General features: G+C 42.3%; 1 protein-coding gene across 1 annotated transcript; it reads right to left on the bottom strand.

Annotated features, from left to right (window-relative positions):
* Window positions 1-4,402: 4,402 nt before the first annotated feature.
* Window positions 4,403-13,327, bottom strand: LOC308280893 (interferon-induced protein 44-like; the record flags this gene model as incomplete). The annotated part of the gene is made up of 8 exons (XM_080755202.1): window positions 4,403-4,591; window positions 7,723-7,823; window positions 8,499-8,670; window positions 9,703-9,855; window positions 10,478-10,673; window positions 11,513-11,695; window positions 12,706-12,757; window positions 12,850-13,327. 8 exons carry the CDS (start codon window positions 13,325-13,327, stop codon window positions 4,403-4,405), a joined length of 1,524 nt encoding a protein of 507 aa, XP_080611328.1.
* Window positions 13,328-22,944: the final 9,617 nt, after the last annotated feature.

Here is a 22,944-nt window from a genome sequence, read left to right as displayed (position 1 = left end):
TCAATATTGTCAAATTCTTCCAGTGCTCTCAGGGCATGCAGGTAAGATTCTTTCAGTAAAATATTAGTTGGACAGAGTTCTTTCAGATATAACCCCCCACCTTTAGCTCTCAGGAAACAGGGGGAGGGACACCCCTCCACGATGGTCCTCCGTGTACCTTGGGCATGGGACTTGAACCTGTCTGAAACCTGCCTGTAACAGGGACAACCGATCAAGCGACCATACCATTGAGCCAAGGCACCTTTGGGCCCTCGACAGGTATCTCCTGGTGCTTTTGAGTTGTTCTCTTCTATTTTTGCCTTGAAAAGGGCAAAGCACTACAGGAATGGTTTTGAACAGGTGACCTCTGCATTCGGAGTCTGACGTTTAAACCACTACACCATCCTCCGGTGCTTTTGAAAACTTTTTTTTGTATTTTAACCTCGAAAAGTAACAACAATGATCTGTACGAGAACTCGGATTTGAAAATGAGACCTCTGAACTGAGGGTCTGATCTTTAGACCACTAGACGCATTTTCCAGTGCTTTTGACTAACTCTTTTATATTTTAACCTTGAAAGAAATGTTAAAGTAAAACAACAACATAGGAGGAGAGAGATTTGAAACACGGAAGCTCTGCACCGAGAGTCTAACCTTTAGACCACTACACCATCTCTCACCATAGATAGCTCCTGGTGCTTTTGACTAATTCTTTTGTATTTTAGCCTTGAAAAAGGTCCAAGTAATACAGCAACATAAAAGGACTGACATTTGAACCTGGAACCTCAGCACTGAGAGACTGATCTTTAGACAGCTAGAGTAGACCATCTCTCATCAGCATACCTGCCAACCCTCCTGTTTTAGGAAGAAGTCTCCTGTTATTTGACCATGTCTCCTGTTCCAGAATCTCAGCCCTCCTACATTGCTGTTTTACTTTGATATTTTCATGGGTAAAGTACAAAATAATTACTCAAAAGCACCAGATGTTTTTAGATTGGAGATGGTGTAGTGGTCTAAAGATCAGACTGCAGGTGCTAGTCGGAGACGTTAGGGAGATGACATGGTAATGTCGTGCTAATTAGTCTAAAAGCGCCAAATTTTGTACAGATGTAGCCCAGGGTATGCTCTGGGCGCCCGAGTCTGCGACATTCGGGGTCGCCACAGCGGCCAAATCAAGTTGGGCTCCCATCGACTTTCAATACAGGAGGAAAATACCCAGAAAAACACTTTTTTTCTGGGTATTTAAGTAGGATGTGAGGGGTCTAACTAGGGGTTTGTCATGATGCTGAATCCATTGCAAGCATTTGTTTTGCACAAAAAACATTCCTTGGGCTAGAAATGGCCTCAGAAAATGATGCATATATGGGTGAGCATTCATGTTAGTCGGAGGCCTTAGGTTTTTTTTTCTCGTGCTAATCAGTCTAAAAGCGCCAAATTTTGCACAGATGTAGCCCAGGGCATGCTCTAATGATTTAGCTAGGGCGCCCGAGTCGGCGACTTTCGGGGTCGCCACAGCTCCAGAAAACACCTACAAAACTCTGAAAAGTGATGACTCATCACTTTTCATCACTAAACCATCGTTTTAGGGGACCCCGAAGGTCGCTCTAAATCATTAGAGCATGCCCTGAGCTACATCTGTGCAAAATTTCGCGCTTTTAGACTGATTAGCGCGAGATATCCTTAAGGTCTCCGACTATGCGGAGGTTCTGTGTTCAAAACCCAGTCACCCTACTAATTGCTGCTCTATTACTTGGAACTTTTCAAGGTTAAAATACAGATAACTACTCAAAAGCACAAGAACACATTACAGTGAGAGCTGGCCTAATGGTCTAACGCTCAGACTCTCAGTCCAGAGGTTCCATGTTCAAGTCCCCCTCAACCTACAGTCCATCGCTGGAGTACATTGACCTTTTTAAGCTAAAATTGTCTCAATTTTCTCAAATTCTTCCAGTGCTCTCAAGGCATGCAGGTGAGATTTTTTTCAGTAAAATTGTATTTGGACAGAGTTCTTTCAGATATAACCCCCCACCTTTAGCTCTCAGGAAACAGGGGAAGGGACACCCCTCCACAATGGTCCTCCGTGTACCTTGGGCATGGGACTTGAACCTGTCTGAAACCTGCCTGTAACAGGGACAACCGATCAAGCGACCATACCATTGAGCCAAGGCACCTTTGGGCCCTCGACAGGTATCTCCTGGTGCTTTTGAGTTGTTCTCTTCTATTTTAGCCTTGAAAAGGGCAAAGCACTACAGGACTGTATTTGAACCTGTGACCTCTGCATTGGGAGTCTGACGTTTAAACCACTACACCATCTCCCACAGCAGACTTTATTCGGTGCTTTAGAATACTTTTTTTGTATTTTAACCTCGAAAAGTAACAACAATGATCTGTACGAGAACTCTGATTTGAAAATGAGACTTCTGAACTGAGGGTCTGATCTTTAGACCACTAGACGCATTTTCCAGTGCTTTTGACGAACTCTTTTATATTTTAACCTTGAAAGAAATGTTAAAGTAAAACAGCAGAGAGAGATTTGAACACGGAAGCTCTGCACTGAGAGTCTAACCTTTAGACCACTACACCATCTCTCACCATAGATAGCTCCTGGTGCTTTTGACTAATTCTTTTGTATTTTAGCCTTGAAAAAGGTCCAAGTAATACAGCAACATAAAAGGACTGAGATTTGAACCTGGAACCTCAGCACTGAGAGGCTGATCTTTAGACAGCTAGAGTAGACCATCTCTCATCAGCATACCTGCCAACCCTCCTGTTTTAGGAAGAAGTCTCCTGTTATTTGACCATGTCTCCTGTTCCAGAATGTACCCCAAAACAGGAGCTACAGTAAGTAGCCTTAGTAGTAGTTTTTCTTTTACCATTTCTCATTTCACACTTTTTGTGTGATAAGTAGGCTAATGTGTCAAAGACCCACTGATATGCAGCCACAGCCATTATACTGTAGTTCCTTGGCTATTTGATATGGGGGGGGGGGGGGGGGGGTTATTTGATTTATTGATTTGATTGTTCTTTTTGTTGAAAGGTGTGAGATCTAGCTCTCTCTCCGGGTGTTTCGCCAGGTTTCGCCTTGATGGGAATCACTTTTCTCTGGGTGTTTCGCATTGATGGGACTCACTTTAGAGATGAAACCACAAGCCAGTAGGCTACGTTTAAATATGTATTAGTTGTCCCGGACAACAAGCCAACTCTTAATGTTCAACATTGTTTTCTCACTCACTCAAACAAACAAACAAACATACATACATAGGTCCTACAGTACATGGTAACTGGCATATTTCTAAAGTTACAATCTTTTATCGCCTTTTTTATACCAAATTGGGCAATTTTTCAAATTCCAGGTAAGAAAGGGGCAAACATTGTTAAAAAAGCCAATCTATAAGCCCACATGGACAGGCACATGCACACAGACATCAAAATGTGTGCCCTTTTACCCGTCTGTAAAAAAGTGCCCTCTCCAGACCATGAATGCAGTTTTCACTATGGTGGAAGAAATACATACAGAGTACATAACATGATATATATTCTATACCAATAAATGCAGTTATATGTAACATTGTGCGTGAAAAGCATTTTCACCTACAATGACACGACCAAAATAAGGACACCAGGTTGTTAGTGATTAACTGAGGTATTTTACTCTGAGCCACCCAATAACAATTCATTTTTGTAAACATTTTTGTTTTCACGTTATAGATTCAGGACAAATGAGAATGTCATATACACATATATACAGTATATCGTTATACAGACAAGCACATGCTTTTCTATATTATCAACATTATTGAGAGTTTTGCAGTATAGATGTGATGCATCAGTGATGGAAACAAAAAACTTTATCAGAACTCCTGAACTGAACATGGAATTATAAGATATCAAATATCGCAAAAATATAAAATCCCCAAATACAAACCTGATGCCTTTAAACCAAGGGATCGTCACAACATATCAAAACAACAATACTAGTAAGATAAGGAACTTTCAATCACTGATTAATCAGATAAGAATGAAACCAATGGACCGTTACAAAATAAAGATAAGGCACAGGATAATCTCAACTAACAAAAATATAGGTTAAATTCTAAATAGCTTTTCACTAAATAAATGGCACTGAATGTCAAATGGCTTGTGGGCATTGCTGCAGGTTGGTTCCACTGAGCTGGGTTCTACCAGTATTTATCAATTTCTTTTAAGTCATTTATAGAAATGTAATAATTTCTATAAATGCCTGTATCATATTCAAATTGAAGGGCTAAATAGTTCAACTAGCAAATCTAAATTGTCACGTTGTGAGCTTGTAAAAGGTTTTTCAAAATAGTAAAACAATTTGCAAAATTGTTTTAGGGATAATAAGGGGTAAGACAAGCTTGGGCCCTAAATGTATTCAGACTCTTGACTGTGAACAGGTTCTTTTAAACTTCAAGTTCGCTGAATTTGTCGGAGACCTCGTCAAAGTAGTCCTCTGCAAAGCGCAGCATCTGGTTGACAGCGGTGAGGAGCAGGATGTCACAGCTCTGCCTCAACTCCAGCTCCTGGCTGTAGTTCTTCACAGGAACCACACAGGACAGAGGAACACCCAGACGCTGGCTCGCCTCCTGGGCCTGCATAGCAGCAACACAGCACAACGGATGGACGTTAGCTGCCACCCAGGTGTGGAATTCCTTGACTACCTCCCTTAACCCTCGTAGGGTCTTCGGGTCACTTTGACCCGGTTTTCAATTTTCAACATCAAGAAAAAGTATGTTAAAATATGTTTTTATCCATGAAACTTCTTCTGCTTGGCTTATTTACTGTACTAAACATGTGATAAGAAAATGGTACATGTCATGCATTTGCAACACCCCCCTGTATCAACATATAACACCCAGGGTCTTCGGGTCACTTTGACCCGGCCATTCAAAGTGTATGCTAAATGGCTAATATTTAGACCATTTCTTTCTGAAAAAACATTGGACATATGGATTTTTGAGTACATAATTTGCTCACCATTACAAATTACATTGATAACAATTCATTCAATATTATCTCCGCCAGGCCGGGATGGCCAAAGGTGAGGGATTATGTTTTCGTTGCTTCTGTCTGTGAACAGCTAATCTCAGTCACCGCTGGACCAGTCAGCGTGAAACTTTACATGTACTCCCCCGGGAGGCCTAGGAAGATATTCAACCCCAAATCGTCCTGTTATAGCGCCACCATGAGGCAGAATTGAGCAAAACAAGTTTTGGGGGATATTTACAATACCGATTTTCTCTAGTCATTTGATCAATGTCATGGCCTACAGTATGTGTCACATTTTCTATTCAGATTGGCCACGATTCCAAAGATGCTTACGATTTTTGCGGGAGTGGCACATTTTGCTACCAAATGGGAACTTCATCCCTATGCCACTTTACAAATTCCAAGTTCCACAGCATTCCGACGTGATTTGTAGCATTTCTTTTTTTTTTTTCTTTTTTTTTTGAGTAGCCAATTATGGTTTACCCTCTTTTTCTCCCCAATCCAGTCCTTATGCCAATTGATTCCTCCCCTATGTTGTCACTGCTGTTGTATCCTACCGAATCACCTGACAGTGAGGACCCCCCACCGAGTGGACCTAGGGCCTTCGCCCTTCGTCCTACTCCTCCCTCCCAAAACCAGCTGCCGCCCAGCCTGGCTGTAGGAATACATGTACAATTATCAACCTCTCCGCCCAGCTTCCCTTCCCTCGAACAACAATTGTGTTTGCATAGATGCCCCACGATTGATTCAAATCCACAACCTCTGTGGCAGTGACACTGTGCCATCAGAGCACCTGTAGCACTTTGTGCAAATCAGAATGGGACAAGAAATATTTGACATATAGTTCTTGATCAAATGACAATAGGAATAATATGTACCAATTGGTGTGAGATTTGGACAAAGTCTATATTGTAATACCAACAAGATATTTTGCAAAGATCAGTCTCATGGTGGTGCTATAAATGACAGATGGAAAAGATTTCTAGTGGAGTTTCTTTCTAGGCCTCCTGGGCGTATGTGTGCCAAGTTTGATGCTGAAGTGGTGCCTGAGATTAGCTGTTCACACAACAGCCTGATGGTGGCGCTATAAGAGGCAAATGTGAAGAATTAGGGGAGGAGGTTCTTCCTAGGCCTCCCGGGAGTGTATGTGTGTAGTTTCACACTAATTGGTCCAATTTGCCTGAGATTAGCTGTCCACAGACAGAGGAGTGAAAACATAATCCCTCACCTTTGGCCATCCCGGCCTGGCAGGGATAATACAAAATATTTATTGAATTGTTAGTAAAGTAGTTAATAATGACAATCAAATTGTGTTTAATATGATTTTTGGGGATTTCTAAATACTTTAGAATGGTTTAATATGAGCCGGGTCAAAGTGACCCGAAGGCCCTGGGTGTGACTAAAACACAAGGATCCTACAAGGGTTAAAACATGTAGCTCGGGGGCACGGTGGCGCAGTGGTTAGCGCTTCGCCTCACAGCTAGAAGGTCCTGGGTTCGATTCCCGCCGGGGGACGCTGTGGGCACTGGCGGCGTGTTCCTCCTCCGCGTCATCAGCGCCCACACCCTAGGTGGGGTTGGCGATAGGGCCTTTCTGTGTGGAGTTTGCATGTTCTCCCCGTGTCTCCTAGGGTTGATACCCTCACAAAAACATGCACGTAATCCTGGTCTCAATAATGCCTCCCCCTGGCCAGCCGGGGCGCCTGATGGAGGGGAAAGGAACTGGTTGGAATAACGTGTTCCTTCCACGCGCTACGTCCAAACCAGGGAAATCTCCACTGTCAGGTGAAAAGAAGCAACTTGGACTCCTCATGCATAGAAGGAAGCATGAGGTCAGTCCGTTGCCTCCCCAGGTTGGCAGAGGGAGAGCAGAGCCCAGGATTACATAGGCAATTGGCACTGGGTGAAAAAATGGGTTACAAAATTGTGGGATAAAAATTATAAAAAAAAAAAAAAAACATGTAGCTCGCTGGCCTCCTTCAAAACTGCCCTGAAAACTCACCTTTCAGGAGGCCAGAGGCAGAGGTAGTTATCACTTCTCCCATAGACAGGCGCCCCACCCCCTTGTTTCCCCTATTCTGTACATATAGTGTTTTTATAACTGCAAATCTGCGATGATATTGAATGTTTTCTTTGCTTGCTATTTGCTATGTCCATTAATTGAATACCAAGGACTTCCAACGTAAACAAGGACTTATTTGGGATGTTCCTTTTAGGCAGAGTGATTAACTGTACTGTATTAATTTTGTATTGTATTGCCTATACTTGTACTGTTCTCCATTTTAGTCTAATAAAATATTCAATCAATCAAAAAAAGTTTGCTCAGTGGTTCCCAAACTGAGGCCTTTTTTTTTGATCTCCTGAAGGTGCAGGTACACACGTCAAGCAGATACATGAAGTCAATCCTCAGTGGGGGCAGTCTTGGTTTCTTATTGTTAAGGTCTTTACACATTGCTGCGTTTTTTGGGCCGAATATCGGAGTGAATTTCGGAAACACAAAAAAATCTACCTCACGTTATGTCAATCACGTTTGCACACTGCCGCCCGTTTCGTATTTATTTTACGGAACAGGGTTGATTTTTTTCGATTTTCACGACTGTTGCCACTGAGTCCCTTGCTCTCTCTCTCTTTCCTCTCACTCTCCTTGGCCTCCGGATTTCGGATTTCCAAAACGCAACGAAAACACGCAGTGCAGTGTGCAACCAGCTTTAGTCTGTATCTATGGTAGAACTCACCTTGGTCTTGATGTACTGGCTGTAATAAACCTTGGGCAGGTCCTCCGCCACAGAGGGACAGGTTTCATCCACTTTGGTCAACAGGACCAACTGAGGGATCCCTGGAGAACAGCACAAAGACAACAGAAATGCAACATCTTCACTGCATAAAATGTTCAACATCTGCTGAACAAACAAAAATACAGAAAACAATAAATAAATACCAGAAAGGACTGTAGGCTGTGTAATTGTGATACTAAAAAAGGCAGATATTGTGCCATTAACGGACATGAGCGATATTTCTATAAAATATTGTCTAGTTGAAGATAGACAGATAGTAATTTGGTTCAAACTGACATGGAAATATTGCTTCGCATTTGATGTGATGTACCTTGCAGTATATGATTCAATGTACACGGCAGTATGTGATGATGTTCTGTTGTTCCTTGACTATGTGTGCCAGCATGTGCTGAAGGTGACCGACATCCCTTCGCCACTTAGGCCTGGTTTATACTTCATCGTATGCTGGTGTCTAGAAAAAAAAGTAGCCGATCTACAAGCACGCAAGACGTGGCTTGGAGACTTTCTTCGAGCCACCACGCCTTACGACAGAGTTAAGCGTTGCAACTAATTTCGGAAAGGAAGCTTATACTACCTTGTTGGAAAGTATCAAGTGCCTAACATTGCCGATGTACTTGTTGACGGGCTATTTTCGCCGTGCGACACCATCGTACGCCGACGCATGAATTGGGCCTTACAGTGATGAACTGTACAGTGATGCGTTTGAACAAACTGACCGACTAGGTTGATCTTGCTTCGAATGGCGGTCAGTTTGTCCTCTAGCTTGGAGGACATGATGGAGATCTTGGTGGCGTCGATGACGTAGGCCACACAGTGGATCCTGTCCTGAAGACCTGGACTCTTTTTATAGCCCTGGGCCTCTGGCTGCAAAGGAACTGCAGAGTTGAACTGTGCAGATTAGGGGAAAGAAGTTCGCTCATGACTGACTGGATAATGGCTTATTGTTGTATTACTGCAACAAAAGCAAAAGCTGATTGATGAACCTCTTGATTGATTGAAGACTTTATTAGAAGTTTGCATAGGAAAAGGTACAGTTTCATGACTGTACATTTCACTGGTACAAGGTCTACTAAAAGGAGATCCTAGAAAAGACTAAGCTTATTTCCACAGGAAACCATTTAAGTATCTCATATAACATTGAATGACAGACAAATAGAACACATTACTATGCAGTAGATATGTAAATAAAATAAGAGAACCAAAAAAGAGAAAACAGTAAGTCTAAACCAACAGTAAGTATATACAAAGAAGGGGCAGGGGAGGGTAGGGCTGGGCTACGTTTTTTTTTTTTTTTTACCAGTTGCGAACGGCTGCTGCCTGTAAGTGGTTTTTCAGGGCAATTTTAAAGGATGCTAGGGATCCACACTCCTTTATGGCCTTCGGTAAGGCTTTCCACATTTTGATGGTATAGCAGAAGAACAAGTTTGACCCTTTGTTGGTTTTGACTCTGGGTTGAAAGTGATCTGTGGCACTGCCTCTGGTGTTGTAATTATGGACATCCTTAACGTTTATAAAGTCTTTTGACAGGTACTTACTTGGGTATCATAGTGGTGTAGTGTATCTTGTACACCAGGCCCATTGCAAGTTGCTGTACTCTGTCATCTACTCTGAGCCACCCCACTCTTAACTGGTGAGTAGCGGGTAATTCTGATAGGGAAGGTTAAGCAGGACCCTAATTAGTTTATTTTGGGCTGTTTGGAGTTTAGTTTTTAGGGCTTGTGGGGCGTCACAATACCATACGTGGACTCCGTAGTCAAAGAGGGGCTGGATTATTGCACCAGTTATGGTCTTCAGTGTGTTGAAATTGACCATTGGGGCGATCCTCTGTAGGAGCAGCAGAGCAATAACCAGAGCAATAACCACAATTACACTTTTAATAAAAATGGATAAAAGGGGTTTTAGAAATGTGAGAATATTCACCTGATATCTGTCTGTAACGTGACCTCTCAAAATGCTGCTTATGTCGTCCACATTGAGCCCCGCCCCTGTGGTCTCCTCCAATCCCATGGTGTCACACAAGATGATTGGCAGAGGTTTGCCCTCCTTTCCAGCTTTAATGTGGTAGGTGCGGAACTGTATAGGATGCACAATGGTCAAGGTTATTAGCTCACTCTAAAAGTTTTGCTGTTTTTCAACTCAACATATCAAACATGGAATTTAGAAGTATTCACTGCTGAGGAACTAAAGGACCCAAAACGCAGAGGAAAAGAGTGACCGTGGTCGTTCACTGAAGTCCTACACTGATGGGAAATCCCAGTGGGACTCCATATGCAGGGGCAGTTCACATGGATTAAACAATACATTTCATAAACAAGCAAAATATGTAAAATAATTACAATGTTTTGGTAGCCATACAGCCAGCCTGCTGAAGGCATTAACCTTTGCTTTTATGAAATATCTGAGATAATGAGGTTTTCTGGAAGATTGGGCATATGTAAGAATATTGCTAGTTTCAAAATAGGAGACCTACAAGCTTACAACGCATCTGTGATGCATTGTAAGCTTTTACATAGCCTAGTTTCGGTGAGTGACACAAATCCAAACGACTGAAATCAGTCGTGGAGACTAAGAACTTTAATCCAGACAAATTAGTGCCTGGCATGCATCTGTGCCCTCCTTGTAAACCAAGAACATGAGTTCACACTTGTTAGGGTAGTGGGTCAGAGTTACATAGCAGTGGTGGGCAGAGGTGCACCTGGGTGGTGACGCTGGTGCCAGCGCTGCCAGCCATGGCCTGGTTGGTGACGTGTCCTCTGAAGATGGACTTGATGGAGTTGAAGAAGCTGGACTTCCCGGCTCCCACCGGTCCAATGAGCAGAACCCTGATCTGGCTCACTGAACTGATGATGGGCTTGTAGGTCTGGATGTGGTCCAGCAGCCTTTTCCTATTCCTGTGGGGGGTCCCAACAGATTAAACATTTCAGCATGTTTCTTTGTAACTTTTTCCAAGGAATGTCTTGAGTCATAGACCTAAGAAAGAAAGGTAGGAGGACAATACAACATATAGGATAAGGCGATTGTGGAAAATCAAGATGGAAACCCGTCGATAAGATTAGGCTATCCTGACTGATTATAGCATGTGAAATGGGTTTGATCTTTTTCACACCATTTCCGTGGCTAGACACTGTAGTTTTTTTTTCCCACAATAAACAAACGCATTAGAATTGACTGGTATAGCACAAAACAATACCATATATAGTATAGTTAAGTATTATATGAATAAGTAGTGTACAGTATTATAATATATTGTGGTGAACACTAGATGGAGGTGTCTCACCTCAGAATGGACACTGGTTGTGGGGTGATGGGAGGAGATACGAGGTTTCATGAGGAAGTGCTTGTACCTGTGCTTGAACTTGAATTTGTTTGGAAGTAAAGATCAGAGACTCCCCATACTCCGTCTGCTCGTCTCATTTCACTCACTTCCACAGTGGTGACCTTGACGTTTAGTTTAAGAACATGAACGGAGCGAACGTTGCTCCTGTCGTTGCTCCTGCAGTGTATGCGGCGACAATCAAGTTGCCTGAGTTTTGGCAACATGATCCTGCCCCGTGGTTTCAACATATTGAAGCACAGGTACAAGCACTTCCTCATGAAACCTCGTATCTCCTCCCATCACCCCACAACCAGTGTCCATTCTGAGGTGAGACACCTCCATCTAGTGTTCACCACACAGGCCCCCCCAGAACGCTCAGAATTGGCATTACATGGAACACATTAAACATTTTACCTGCCTGCCAGGATGCAGCGAGAGCCTTTGCTCCAGTACCCACACATCACTGCCTTCCCCAGTCTTACATTCCGAAGGACCTGATGGCTGCCGGCTATGTATTCATACGCCATGATGCTCACCGCTCTCCGCTGCAGGCTCCCTACGACGGGCCCTTCCGGGTCCTGGAGGCAGGCCCAAAGACTTTTGTGGTGGACATGGGGGGGAATAAGGAGCAGATATCAGTCGATCGGCTCAAGCCTGCTCACGTGATCCCAGACGAGCCGGTGGAGCTGGCTCAGCCCCCACGTCGCGGCCGGCCACCCAAGTCTGCCCCTGTCTCATGCTCTCCATCCATGGAGGCCCCTACCCTTCCGCGTCGGAGGCGGGGACGCCCCCCTGCCCTGACCCCTGCCCTTTCCACGTTGCCTGTGAAGTACAGTAGTTTTGGCCGGGTTGTCAGACCTCCTAAAAAAGACTATTGACACTGGGTGTAGTATTGTTTTGGGGGGTTGGTAAAATGTTTAATGTGTTCCATGTAATGCCAATTCTGAGCGTTCTGGGGGGGCCTGTGTGGTGAACACTAGATGGAGGTGTCTCACCTCAGAATGGACACTGGTTGTGGGGTGATGGGAGGAGATACGAGGTTTCATGAGGAAGTGCTTGTACCTGTGCTTGAACTTGAATTTGTTTGGAAGTAAAGATCAGAGACTCCCCATACTCCGTCTGCTCGTCTCATTTCACTCACTTCCACAATATAGTATATATACACCGGTATATATATTATAATATAATGTAATGTAATGTAATGTAATATAATATATAGATCCCATCTATAACTATTCATTTACCGAATGTCTGTCCGCCGTCTGACCGTCTGTCTGCATGCTGACATCACTGACACTAAACAGTGTCGCCACCATGGTAACAGCCATGGCAAAACAATCACTGACTGACATCACTACAGTGCCCAAATTTGGAGATGACAGAAAACCATATATGGGTATAAATAAAAGAGAGCCAGCCAGACAGACGGATACAACGGTTATTGCACAAGTGGACATCAATGGTGACTATTCTGCCCAATGGGCACCAGTCCAGGTTCTCCAAGATGACTTCTGAGACTCCTACGTTCAATCCCTCCTATAGGCCTACTGTGCAACCCCCGGGCGGGCACAGGACTAGTTTACATAAACAGACTAATCCAGACTTACTCAGAAGTCCAGTCTATGTTCCTCCATGGCTTCTCCAGTTTACATTCTGTTTCTGAACAACAACAAGAAGACAGTAAAGACAACTAAAACACCGAAAAATCATGTTTACATGTTTGTGTTTGTATATTTGTATATTGAACTCACCTTCGACTTTATAAACCTCACATTCAGTCAGTTGGAAGTTGTTGCCATGCATTTCAGCAGCATTGAAATTGTAATTATTTTCAGTAGGATTGCTGTACACAACAGCATAGTTATTATTAAAAAAACCAAGATTGTCTCCAAAATAAGGGCCAGAGCTGTTGATCATTCTCACCGCAAGATTGGGATTGGTGACCTGATATTTGATAACATTTGCACCCTTAAAGGTGAAAAGAAAAGCCATGGCATCATATCGGTATTGACCAGTTTGATCAAAAGATGCACTGGTGTATCCCCCAAAGACGTATCCAGAGTTATTGTAGCCTACAGACAGAGTGGGCCCCTGGTTGTCACATCTCTGGTGGAACTCTGCTGCAGTGAAACCATGATCAGAAGCCTTGTAGAGGAGCTTCAGAGTCATGTTTCCACCAAGCTGGGAGCATAGCGCCCTCTGCTGGTCCAGGGTCAGCCTGGGGTTCATGGACATGGTGGATTCTCTGGTTGAACACAAAAGATAGTCATTGCACTTTTGTGTACAACAGCAATGTGCAAGGTTGATTCTAGTAAAATCAATCAAGGTTGTTTCATTTGATATGTTTTGCCTTTACATTCTAATATTTAGATATAGGCTACTGCTAGATAATGCATATCATAGGCTACAACATCAAGAGGTTTGCATTATTAAGGGTAGAAGAACCATTAGGCAAAAATCGTGCACTTTACAATAGAAGCATGTCATTTGGCACACAGTTAGAACATGCCACATGGAACAGTGTTGGTTATTGGGACATCTCATATTTGTCTTGGGGAACTTGTGAGAGCCAATCAAAGTTGGGCTCTCATGCATGTGAGGGTCAAGTCAAACTAGGTGTTTTTCGGGATTCTGAATCCAATGCTTGCATTTGTTTTGCACGAAAAACATTCCGTTAGCCCAAGGAATGTTCCATATTATGGCATGTTCTGTGTGCTAAATTTCATGCTTCTATCATAAAGTGCACGATTCAATCAAATACTGCCCGAAATGCCCAGACTATAGTGTGTGCCAGCGGCTACGTCATTGTAGTCCTTAGCGGCCATTTCTTGTGACAAAACACAGGTGTTTCAATTGTTTGATTGCATAGAACTAATGCTATAGTCTAATCAGAACACCTGTGTAAGGCTGTGTTGTCACAAGAAATGGCCGCTCTTAGAACTACATTTGGCACACCCTATAGAACATAGGGACAGCTTCCACGCTCCCATTTTCAAGTTTCGTTTTATTGAGGAGAACAGAGAAAACAATCTTGTAACATTAATTTATTCTCAGACTCAGTCACACAATTAATATAAAAATAGCATTCTCACTGCATGCATAGGCCATAATAGCCAGAGATACTTTAAAAGCATGTCCATTGTCCAACTAATGCATGCTACATGCTAAGTAATTGTCCATCATCACCAGAGATAGCTACAGAATCAGCCAAGAAACACCACCGTTCCTCAAAGCAGGTTTTTACAACTAAATAAAATCGTTTTAAATTTAAAAACACTTTAGAAGTTTGTGAGCTAATTACCTTTGGCTTTTTACCCCGCAGATACTGCTGTTTCAGTCAACATAAAAAACAAAAACAAAACACACTAGTCGAGCTGCGACTCTGAGGCTGCACTCACACAGGGCCGCACTAAGTTGTTTCAAAGTTCTGTGCGTGTCAAAGCCTGCGTCCGAAATCAGCCCTATTCTCTAATGTAGTGTACTAAAAGTGGGCTCCGCCATTTTGAACTAGTGTCCGAATGTATAGTGAGCATTTTTGTACCCTAATATAGTGTACTGAAGTATCCCACAATGCATTTTGATTTGTAGTGAGCATTCGATGGTCACTACAAAGAGATTCTATAATAAGAGACGGCAGTCCTTAAATATATCGAATCACCACTAGATGGCGCAGCTGTAGCGCTGCCGCCATCTTGGAATGATGGCTCTGCTCTTAAATTAATCAAAACAATTAAATTGGGTGTGAATAACGTTTTCCAAAGCTGTCTTGATCACCCAACAAAGTGAAAATCACCATTGATATTACATATTATCATAGACTGCTAAACAGATCAATAGAAGCATAGAATAGTATTTTTTTCAGTTATAAGAAATAGTAATAATTTGGTATGAATAATATATTTCGGATTGTTCTAATTGGTCTGATGTTAATTTATTTTATCTGTTTGACATTAGTCTGGCTTTTGTGGACAATAATTTATCATGTGGGCCTACATTAGGTCTATATTATGTTTTACTGTTTTGTCATTCATAATCTCTAAGGAACAGATTCAGTGCTGCCTAAAAAGCAGCAGAGGGCAGAGTTTCCCCCCCTTTTATAATGATGCGTTTTAATCATTTCTATTTGGTATTAACACATCATATAAACATGTGTGGCCGCACGCAAACATGCATTAGCATACACACATGTGCACACATGCACCTTGAAATGTTACTATTAGTAAGTCATTTCAGTATTGATCCATTGATAAATATTAATAAATAAAATAGTAAATCATTATAGTAGTATGCATATATAGGCTATAATACTTTTTTGCTGTTCAACACAGACCAGTTATCAGGTTCAGGTTCAGGTTCGGTTTATTAGTCAAATGCGTATCCATACAAGTACAGACAAACAATGAAATGCTTGTGCCAAGAGCACTCTCAGCCTTATTGCACACAAAACAATACGACAACAACAGGTCACCCAGGACAACCCAAAAAACAACAAAACAACCATACAGTGTGACAGTGTACAGTTTAAAAACTGCGTATATTGCACATGACTACCTACGTCTCGCTTCCATCTCTTCGTTAAGCAGCCTGATTGCTTGAGCATAAAAACTATTACTGAAACGGGTGGTGTGAGATTTGATGCTCTGGTAACGTTTTTTTGAAGGGAGGAGATAGAACAGGGAATGGGCGGGATGACAGCTGTCCTTTAAGATGTTCTCTGTCTTTTTCTTACAGCGTGTGTTATAGATTGTGTGTAGCTGTGGTAATTCTGTGCCAATGATTTTGGCAGCTCTCTTCACAATTCTCTGTAACTGTTTACTGTCTTGAGCAGTCACGTTACCAAACCACACTGTTATGCATCCTGTCAATACACTTTCTATGGTACAGCGATAGAAATTAACAAGAGCCTTGGTGCTTAGGCCAAATCTCCTGAGGCGCCGCAGAAAGTACAATCGCTGCTGCGCTTTCTTAAGGATACCTTCGCTGTTTTGAGACCATGTGAGTGAGTTTGTTATATAGTTTGTTATATAGAATCATTAAATATATCATAGTAGAGCAGAATAAAAACACGTTTTTGAATGTACAGCATGACTTTATAATGTTTTTTTTAACCACCGGAAGTCGTCATCATTCCAAGATGGCGGAGCAACATGGGCGCTGCTTGTTGTAATGGGATGTATAGGGAGTGCCGTCTCTTATTATAGAATCTCTTTGGTCACTATTCAAGCCGATTCAAGTCCTACCGGCCCACAATGCACTGCGCTGCTTCTTCTTCTTCTTTCTCTTGTTTTACGGCGGTTGGCAACCAATTTTATGGTGCATTACCGCCTCCTTTTGATCCGGCGTGTGGATCGACACCTAAATCCTATTCACATTCACTCACTCATTCACACATATTATCTATAATCTATATCCTATCATAAACTCCTGTTTCCCTCAGAAACCCTAACAAAACCCTAACATGTGCTCTTTTCCCCATATTCAAAATAACCTTTAGTGTAAATTCCTGTACCCCTAATTCCCTCAGCTGATTCCTCATTATCTCCCTCTCTCTCCCATACCCTCTACAATCCATTATAACATGTTCCACTGACTCCTCTTCCTGACAAACCTCACATAATCCTGTCGGATGCTTCCCTATTATTTTCAATGTTTCTTTGTCCACTCCCAACCCTATTTACTTTAACACTCTTTTGGACATCATATAAATGTCTCCTTTTCTCCTCATTATCCCACCTTTCTTGCCACATTTGATTTATCCTTTCCCATACTACACTCTTAACCTCTGCTTTACTTATACTAACATGCATTTCTATTGACTCCTTCACTAACGCCTTCTTAGCCATCTCATCTGCTTCCTCATTCCCCTTCACCCCTACATGTGCTGGGACCCAAAGAAATTTGGTCTTACCTCCCTGCTTTTCTATTCTTGTGACTGACTGAAGAACTTCATATAGCAGCCCTCGACGACTGCTTGAATGGAATGACCTTAGACTAGCCAGGACTGAAGCTGAATCTGAACATATAACTACATTTATAATTATTTCTTTTTCCACCCACTTTAATGCTACCAACACCCCCAGCATCTCCACAGTGTACACTCCTAAGTTATCCGATGTTCGCCTATTAATACAAATTCTTTTATCATGAACTGCTACCCCAAATCCTGTCACTCCTGTCTCTGGTTGTTTTGCACCATCTGTATATATTTGTACACACTCGCTATATTCATTACATAAATGATTACTACAAGCACTAACCAGGTCTACTCCCTCATTCCTCTTAAGTTCCATCAAGTACCAATCTACCTCTGGCCACACCATCCTCCAAGGCGGCATCACCGGGTATACCACTGTTGGGCTCATTTCCCTTCCAAACACTCCAAACTCTTTTGCTATTTCGTTTCCCACCCTACCAACTAGATCCCTCTTAAACTTTCCATAATCCCAGCATTCCTGCAATACTGTTTTTGTAGGATGGGAATCACTATGACCTTGCAAATTAGCCCAATAATTAGCCTGTAACTGTTTCCTTCTCATTACCAGAGGCATTTCTCCCAATTCCACTTGTACAGCAGACACTGGAGATGATTTAAAAGCCCCACTACATACCCTTAACGCCTTAGCCTGAATCACATCTATCTTCTTTAATAGAGAAACAGCTGCTGACCCATATACTATGCTACCGTAATCTATTATGGCTATCATTGCAACATAAATGGCTTTTAATGCAGAGCAACTTGCTCCCCATTCCCTACCACTCAGACATCTCATCACATTAATTACTTTCTTACACTTATCTTCAACTTTCCTTATGTGGTCTGCCCATGTTAACCTAGAGTCAAAATGCACCCCCAAATATTTAAATGAACCCACTCTTTCCAAACCTTTCCCATACATCCTTAACTGCATCCCTTCCTCAATTCTTTTCCTGGTGAAAAATACTGTTTGCGTCTTTTCCACAGAAAATCTACATCCCCAGTCATACCCCCATTCTGTCACTCCATCAATAGCTTTCTGTACTTTACTTATTATATGATTCATATTCCTTCCTCTTTTCCACAATGCCCCATCATCTGCAAACACTGACCTGCCAATATCTGCTGGTAACTTAGAAAATACATCATTTATCATCAAAATAAACAATAATGGACTAATTACACTGCCTTGAGGAGTGCCATTCCCCACCATATATTTCCCTGACAAATCTGACCCTATCCTTACCTGTAATTTTCTATCAAACAAAAAATCCTTTATCCAATTAAAGACCCTACCCCCAACACCCATATTATGTAATTTAATTAATAAACCTTCTTTCCACATCATATCATAAGCCTTTTCAATATCAAAAAATCACACTCGTGTGAACTGAGCGGTGGTGTGTGTGTGTGTGTGTGTGTGTGTGTGTGTGTGTGTGTGCAACAGCGCCCCTCCCTTAACATGTGTGGTCAGAAAAGGTTACTGCAGGCTACAGACAGACAGACAGACACGGAGACAGACAGACAGACAGACAGACAGACCCACACACACAGCCACGTATAGGAGCGTTGTGACCACCGCTCAAAAACACTACCACTACTGATTCTCTGTTTGCCTGGGCTTTCCTTATCTCTGTTTCAAGTCTTACAACTGCATCCATAGTATTTCTTCCTTTCCTGAACCCACTTTGGCAACTAGTCAGCATGCCTCTCTTCTCAAGTTCATATGTTAGTCTATCTGTTATCATCCTCTCCATTATTTTACACAGATTGGATGTTAAAGCTATTGGCCTACAGTGATGTTACTAGGTTTTCAATGTAATGGGTCCCGGGACCCACAGGTGGTCATTCAAATGGGTCCCAGAAAAGTTTTATGAGTCCTCAATACAATGTTTTCGAGCGCTGTGAGCTTGTAGATCGGCTATTTTCAAAATGTTTGCCTATTTCTTATATTTATTTTACAATTTGGCTAATGTTTGAACTTAGAACTAGGATTTCTAAATACACTAGGCTACAGACACCCATTTAATTATATTTATATCACTGGGACCCCAATTTATATTAAATGTTAAAATACTAGAGTACAAATGGAACAGGTCCATTTGGTTCCATTTGTTCACCGAGTTACAGACCCATAAAGTTCTATTTGGTTCCTAACTATCATTTACTGTATCTGGGGACCCCCTGGAACTCCCTCAAGGACCCAGGACCCCACTTTGAGAACCACTAGTTAAAATAGTTTTTAGCTGTTCCACGTTTAACTAATAATAAATCTTTACAGTGTTTATCTTACACAATACATTAAAAAACGAATTAAACTATCTAAACTAATATAGCAACTTAAGTAGAAGAAGTAAATTATTTTAACATGGACTCCAATGGAGGCGCATCCCCGGGACCCCAGGACCATGACATGAATGAGTCCCTGGGCGACTTGAATGAGTTTTTGATGCGGGATGCGCACGTAATGACATCACTGGCGTCTGGGCCTATAACTAGAAGGTTTGCACGGGTCCTTTCCCGGTTTCCTAATCGGAATCACCACCGATTCCTTCCAAATATTTGGCAACCTTCCCTCTCCCCATACTCTATTGTACAATTCTAACAGTTTGCCCAAACCTCCTTCTCCTAAATTCTTTAACATAATATAACTCACCTGATCTCCCCCTGGCGCTGTGGGTTTAGCTTTCTTTATTGCTCTCACTAACTCTGCCATAGTGAAACTGTCATCCATGGCCTCCCCTGACCCTTCCCTCCTCTCTAACACACCTGGATACTTGCTCACAGTCACTTCTCTTCTTCTTCTCCCTTCCTCTGACAAATTATCCTCACTATGTACCTTTGCAAACGCTTTTGCCATTAATTCAGCCATATCTTTGTCACAAACTGCTGTTTGCTCCTCTAATGTAATGACTGCATGGGTAATCCCACTCCCTTCTATCACCCCCCATCTTCCTAATCATTCCCCACACTTCTCCCACTGGTGTTGTTCTCCCTATATCGCTACAAAAGGTTCTCCAACTTTCCCTCTTTACACGTCTAATTACTCTTCTTACTATTGCCTGTGCTCTCTTATACTCTATCAAACTATGTAAAGTATGGTTTCTTTTAACTTGCTTAAACGCTTTGTTCCTGGCTTTTACAGCCTGAGAACACTCTTCTGTCCACCATGGGACCAATTTCCTATTTCTCCTACTTTTCCTCTTTGGTATCGCATGACTTGCTGCTGCAATAATTGCTGATGTAACATTGCTGTTTATTGTATCTACATCCCCACCATTACATCAACTGATTCCATTATTTCCTCACTTTCCTTCTTGAAATCTCCCCACTTTGCTTTACTATAGACCCACTTCAGAATCCCATCACCTGCCTTCACCTCCACTTTCCCTCCCACTGAACACAATACTAAATAATGGTCACTGCCTAACGTTGATCTCGTCAGTACTTCCCACTTACTAATTCCTGCCAAATTAACTGAAACAAGAGTTAGATCTAAAGCTGACTCATTACCTGTTCTTACATCTACTCGTGTCCCCCTCCCATCATTCAAACATACAAATTCCCTCTCATCCATTAACTCCTCGATAACTTTACCATTTGTATCTGTGTGAGCCCCTCCCCACAATGTGTTATGGGCATTAAAGTCTCCACACCAAACTATCTTATGTCTATCTGTACCCTTTATCCTAACTAACCTATCTATCTCTAACTTTTTACATGGATTATAGTAATTTACAATAACAACTTCCTCCCCCTTCTCCCACACTTCCACAACTATATACTCCTGTTCTATACCCTTTTCTAGTACCCTATATGCAATATTTTGTTTAATAAATATTGCACACCCTCCACTAGTCCCTTCATCATCCCTCCTATCTCTTCTTATTACTACATACCCATATACCACAAAATCTAATGTTGGCTTCAAGAAGGTCTCTTGTATACATATAACATCAGGCTTTTCTTTCATTTCTCTTAAATAGTGCTTGAACTCTTGCCCATTTGCCACAATGCTTCTAGCATTCCACTGGAGTATGATCACCATGATTATGAGGTTTCCTTGCTGGGTCCTGGCTACTACTCTGCCTAATAATATCAGCCTCTATTTCCTCCCATTTTAGCCCTTCCATGCCAAAATGATCTGCTGCCATCTTTACTATTACCTGAATACTAGTGGTCTTTGACGTGGAACTGCGTGTGGAATTAATTGCTGCAGCAATAAATACCACCAATTGCTTTTTATCTACCCACACTTTATCTGTACTAGGCTGCTCTACATCCACCTCCCTTGGCCGTCGTCTAGCGCCTCCCCAGGCTGGAACTGGTAGTGGAATCCCTCCTCCTACCGCTCCCTGAAACCTATCGTCTTCCCTCTTTCTAACCACCTTCACTGCTTCTGCATACGATAACTTATCCAACACTTTAATCTTCTGCACTTCCACCTCCTTTTTCATTATTACACAACCTCCAAAAGTGACACTGTGCTCCCCCCCGCAACTACAACACTTTGGTTTGATTCCTTCTGGTTTCTGGACATTCTCCATATTCATGATCGCCAGTACACCTAGCGCACCTCCTCCTTTCCTTACAGAATTTTGCAATATGTCCAAAAATTTGACACTTATAACACCTCATCGGCTTAGGTATATACGCCCTTACAAAGAAAGACATGAACCCCCAAAACACTCTATCTGGTATTTTGGTACCCTCAAACTCCACCAACACAGTTTCACTCACTTTCTTTTCTTGTCCCTTCGTCATTCTCTTAATACTTACAATTTCTATCCCTCTGGCCTTTATGTTCTCCTTCAGCTCCTGCTCCCCAACCTCCACATCAATTCCTGTTATAACTCCTACATCTTTTACGACTCTTCCCTCCAACTTGCACACCCTCAACACTTTATTATTTCCAACCATTGTCAATTGTTTTGCTAGAGCCATCTGAATCACATCTGAACACCCTATCAGCAGGTTTCCGTCTCTTAAAACTCTGGCAAACTTTAAATCACCGCATTTCCCTGACAAATCTTTTGTAAGTTTAATCGGGTTTAATTTCCCCACTCCTACCTACTCCACAAACCGAACTACTAAATTGAACGATTCCTTTTCCTCACTTCCCTCATCCTCACTTGACTCACTAACACTTCCCATCTCTTCTACTGAATCATTGCTTATTGAACTCACTGTTCTGGACCTTTTAACATTGCCTTCTCTCCCCTGATTCTCTTCTCCCTTACTTTCCTCCCCGTCATCCCCTCTTCCCTTATCCTTATTTTGTCCTTTATCTCCTGCCTCCCTCCTATTATCCTTGCGTCTTTCTTTAGCTGTTTTTCCTGTCATCCCTGCCATCCAGTAGAGCTATCAACTAACTAATTAGAAAAGAAGAAAAGAAATAAAAGAAAAATAACTGAACCGGGCACCGTTCCGGACCTATATAGGTCGTCGGTCGGCACCCTTACTCTCTATCCCACTAAACGTGAATCCCTATTCTATACTTATATATCTAAACAGTCACACCAGTGTCAATCCACAAAAAACAACTTTTAACTTTACGCGCCAAACAATTCAGAAGTTCTCTCAGTCTCTCCACCGCAGCTAGCTCTCAGAGTTCGTCTACAGCCACATTCGTGACCGGACCTGTCGTATACTGTGACTCCAGACTCCAGAGGTCGCCACATTATCATCTCCTGGGAGTCAGAGGGTTGACGCGCGGACATGTACGCTCAAGGCACATTCAAGCAGCTCCAAGATGCCATGGCGTCCATTCAAGCAGCTGGAGGAATGGTCTAAGAAGAAAGAAAAAAAGAAGTTCCTGATGCGGGATTCGATACCGCTCTGAAGGCTTCTTGGTTTACCAGCCACCCGTCGC

Source organism: Nannobrachium achirus (genome assembly GCF_963921795.1).
Source record: "Nannobrachium achirus genome assembly, contig: SCAFFOLD_465, whole genome shotgun sequence".
NCBI lineage: Eukaryota > Metazoa > Chordata > Actinopteri > Myctophiformes > Myctophidae > Nannobrachium > Nannobrachium achirus.
The sequence above is the reverse complement of the archived record's forward strand: the minus strand, read 5'-3'. Positions and strand labels throughout refer to the sequence as shown.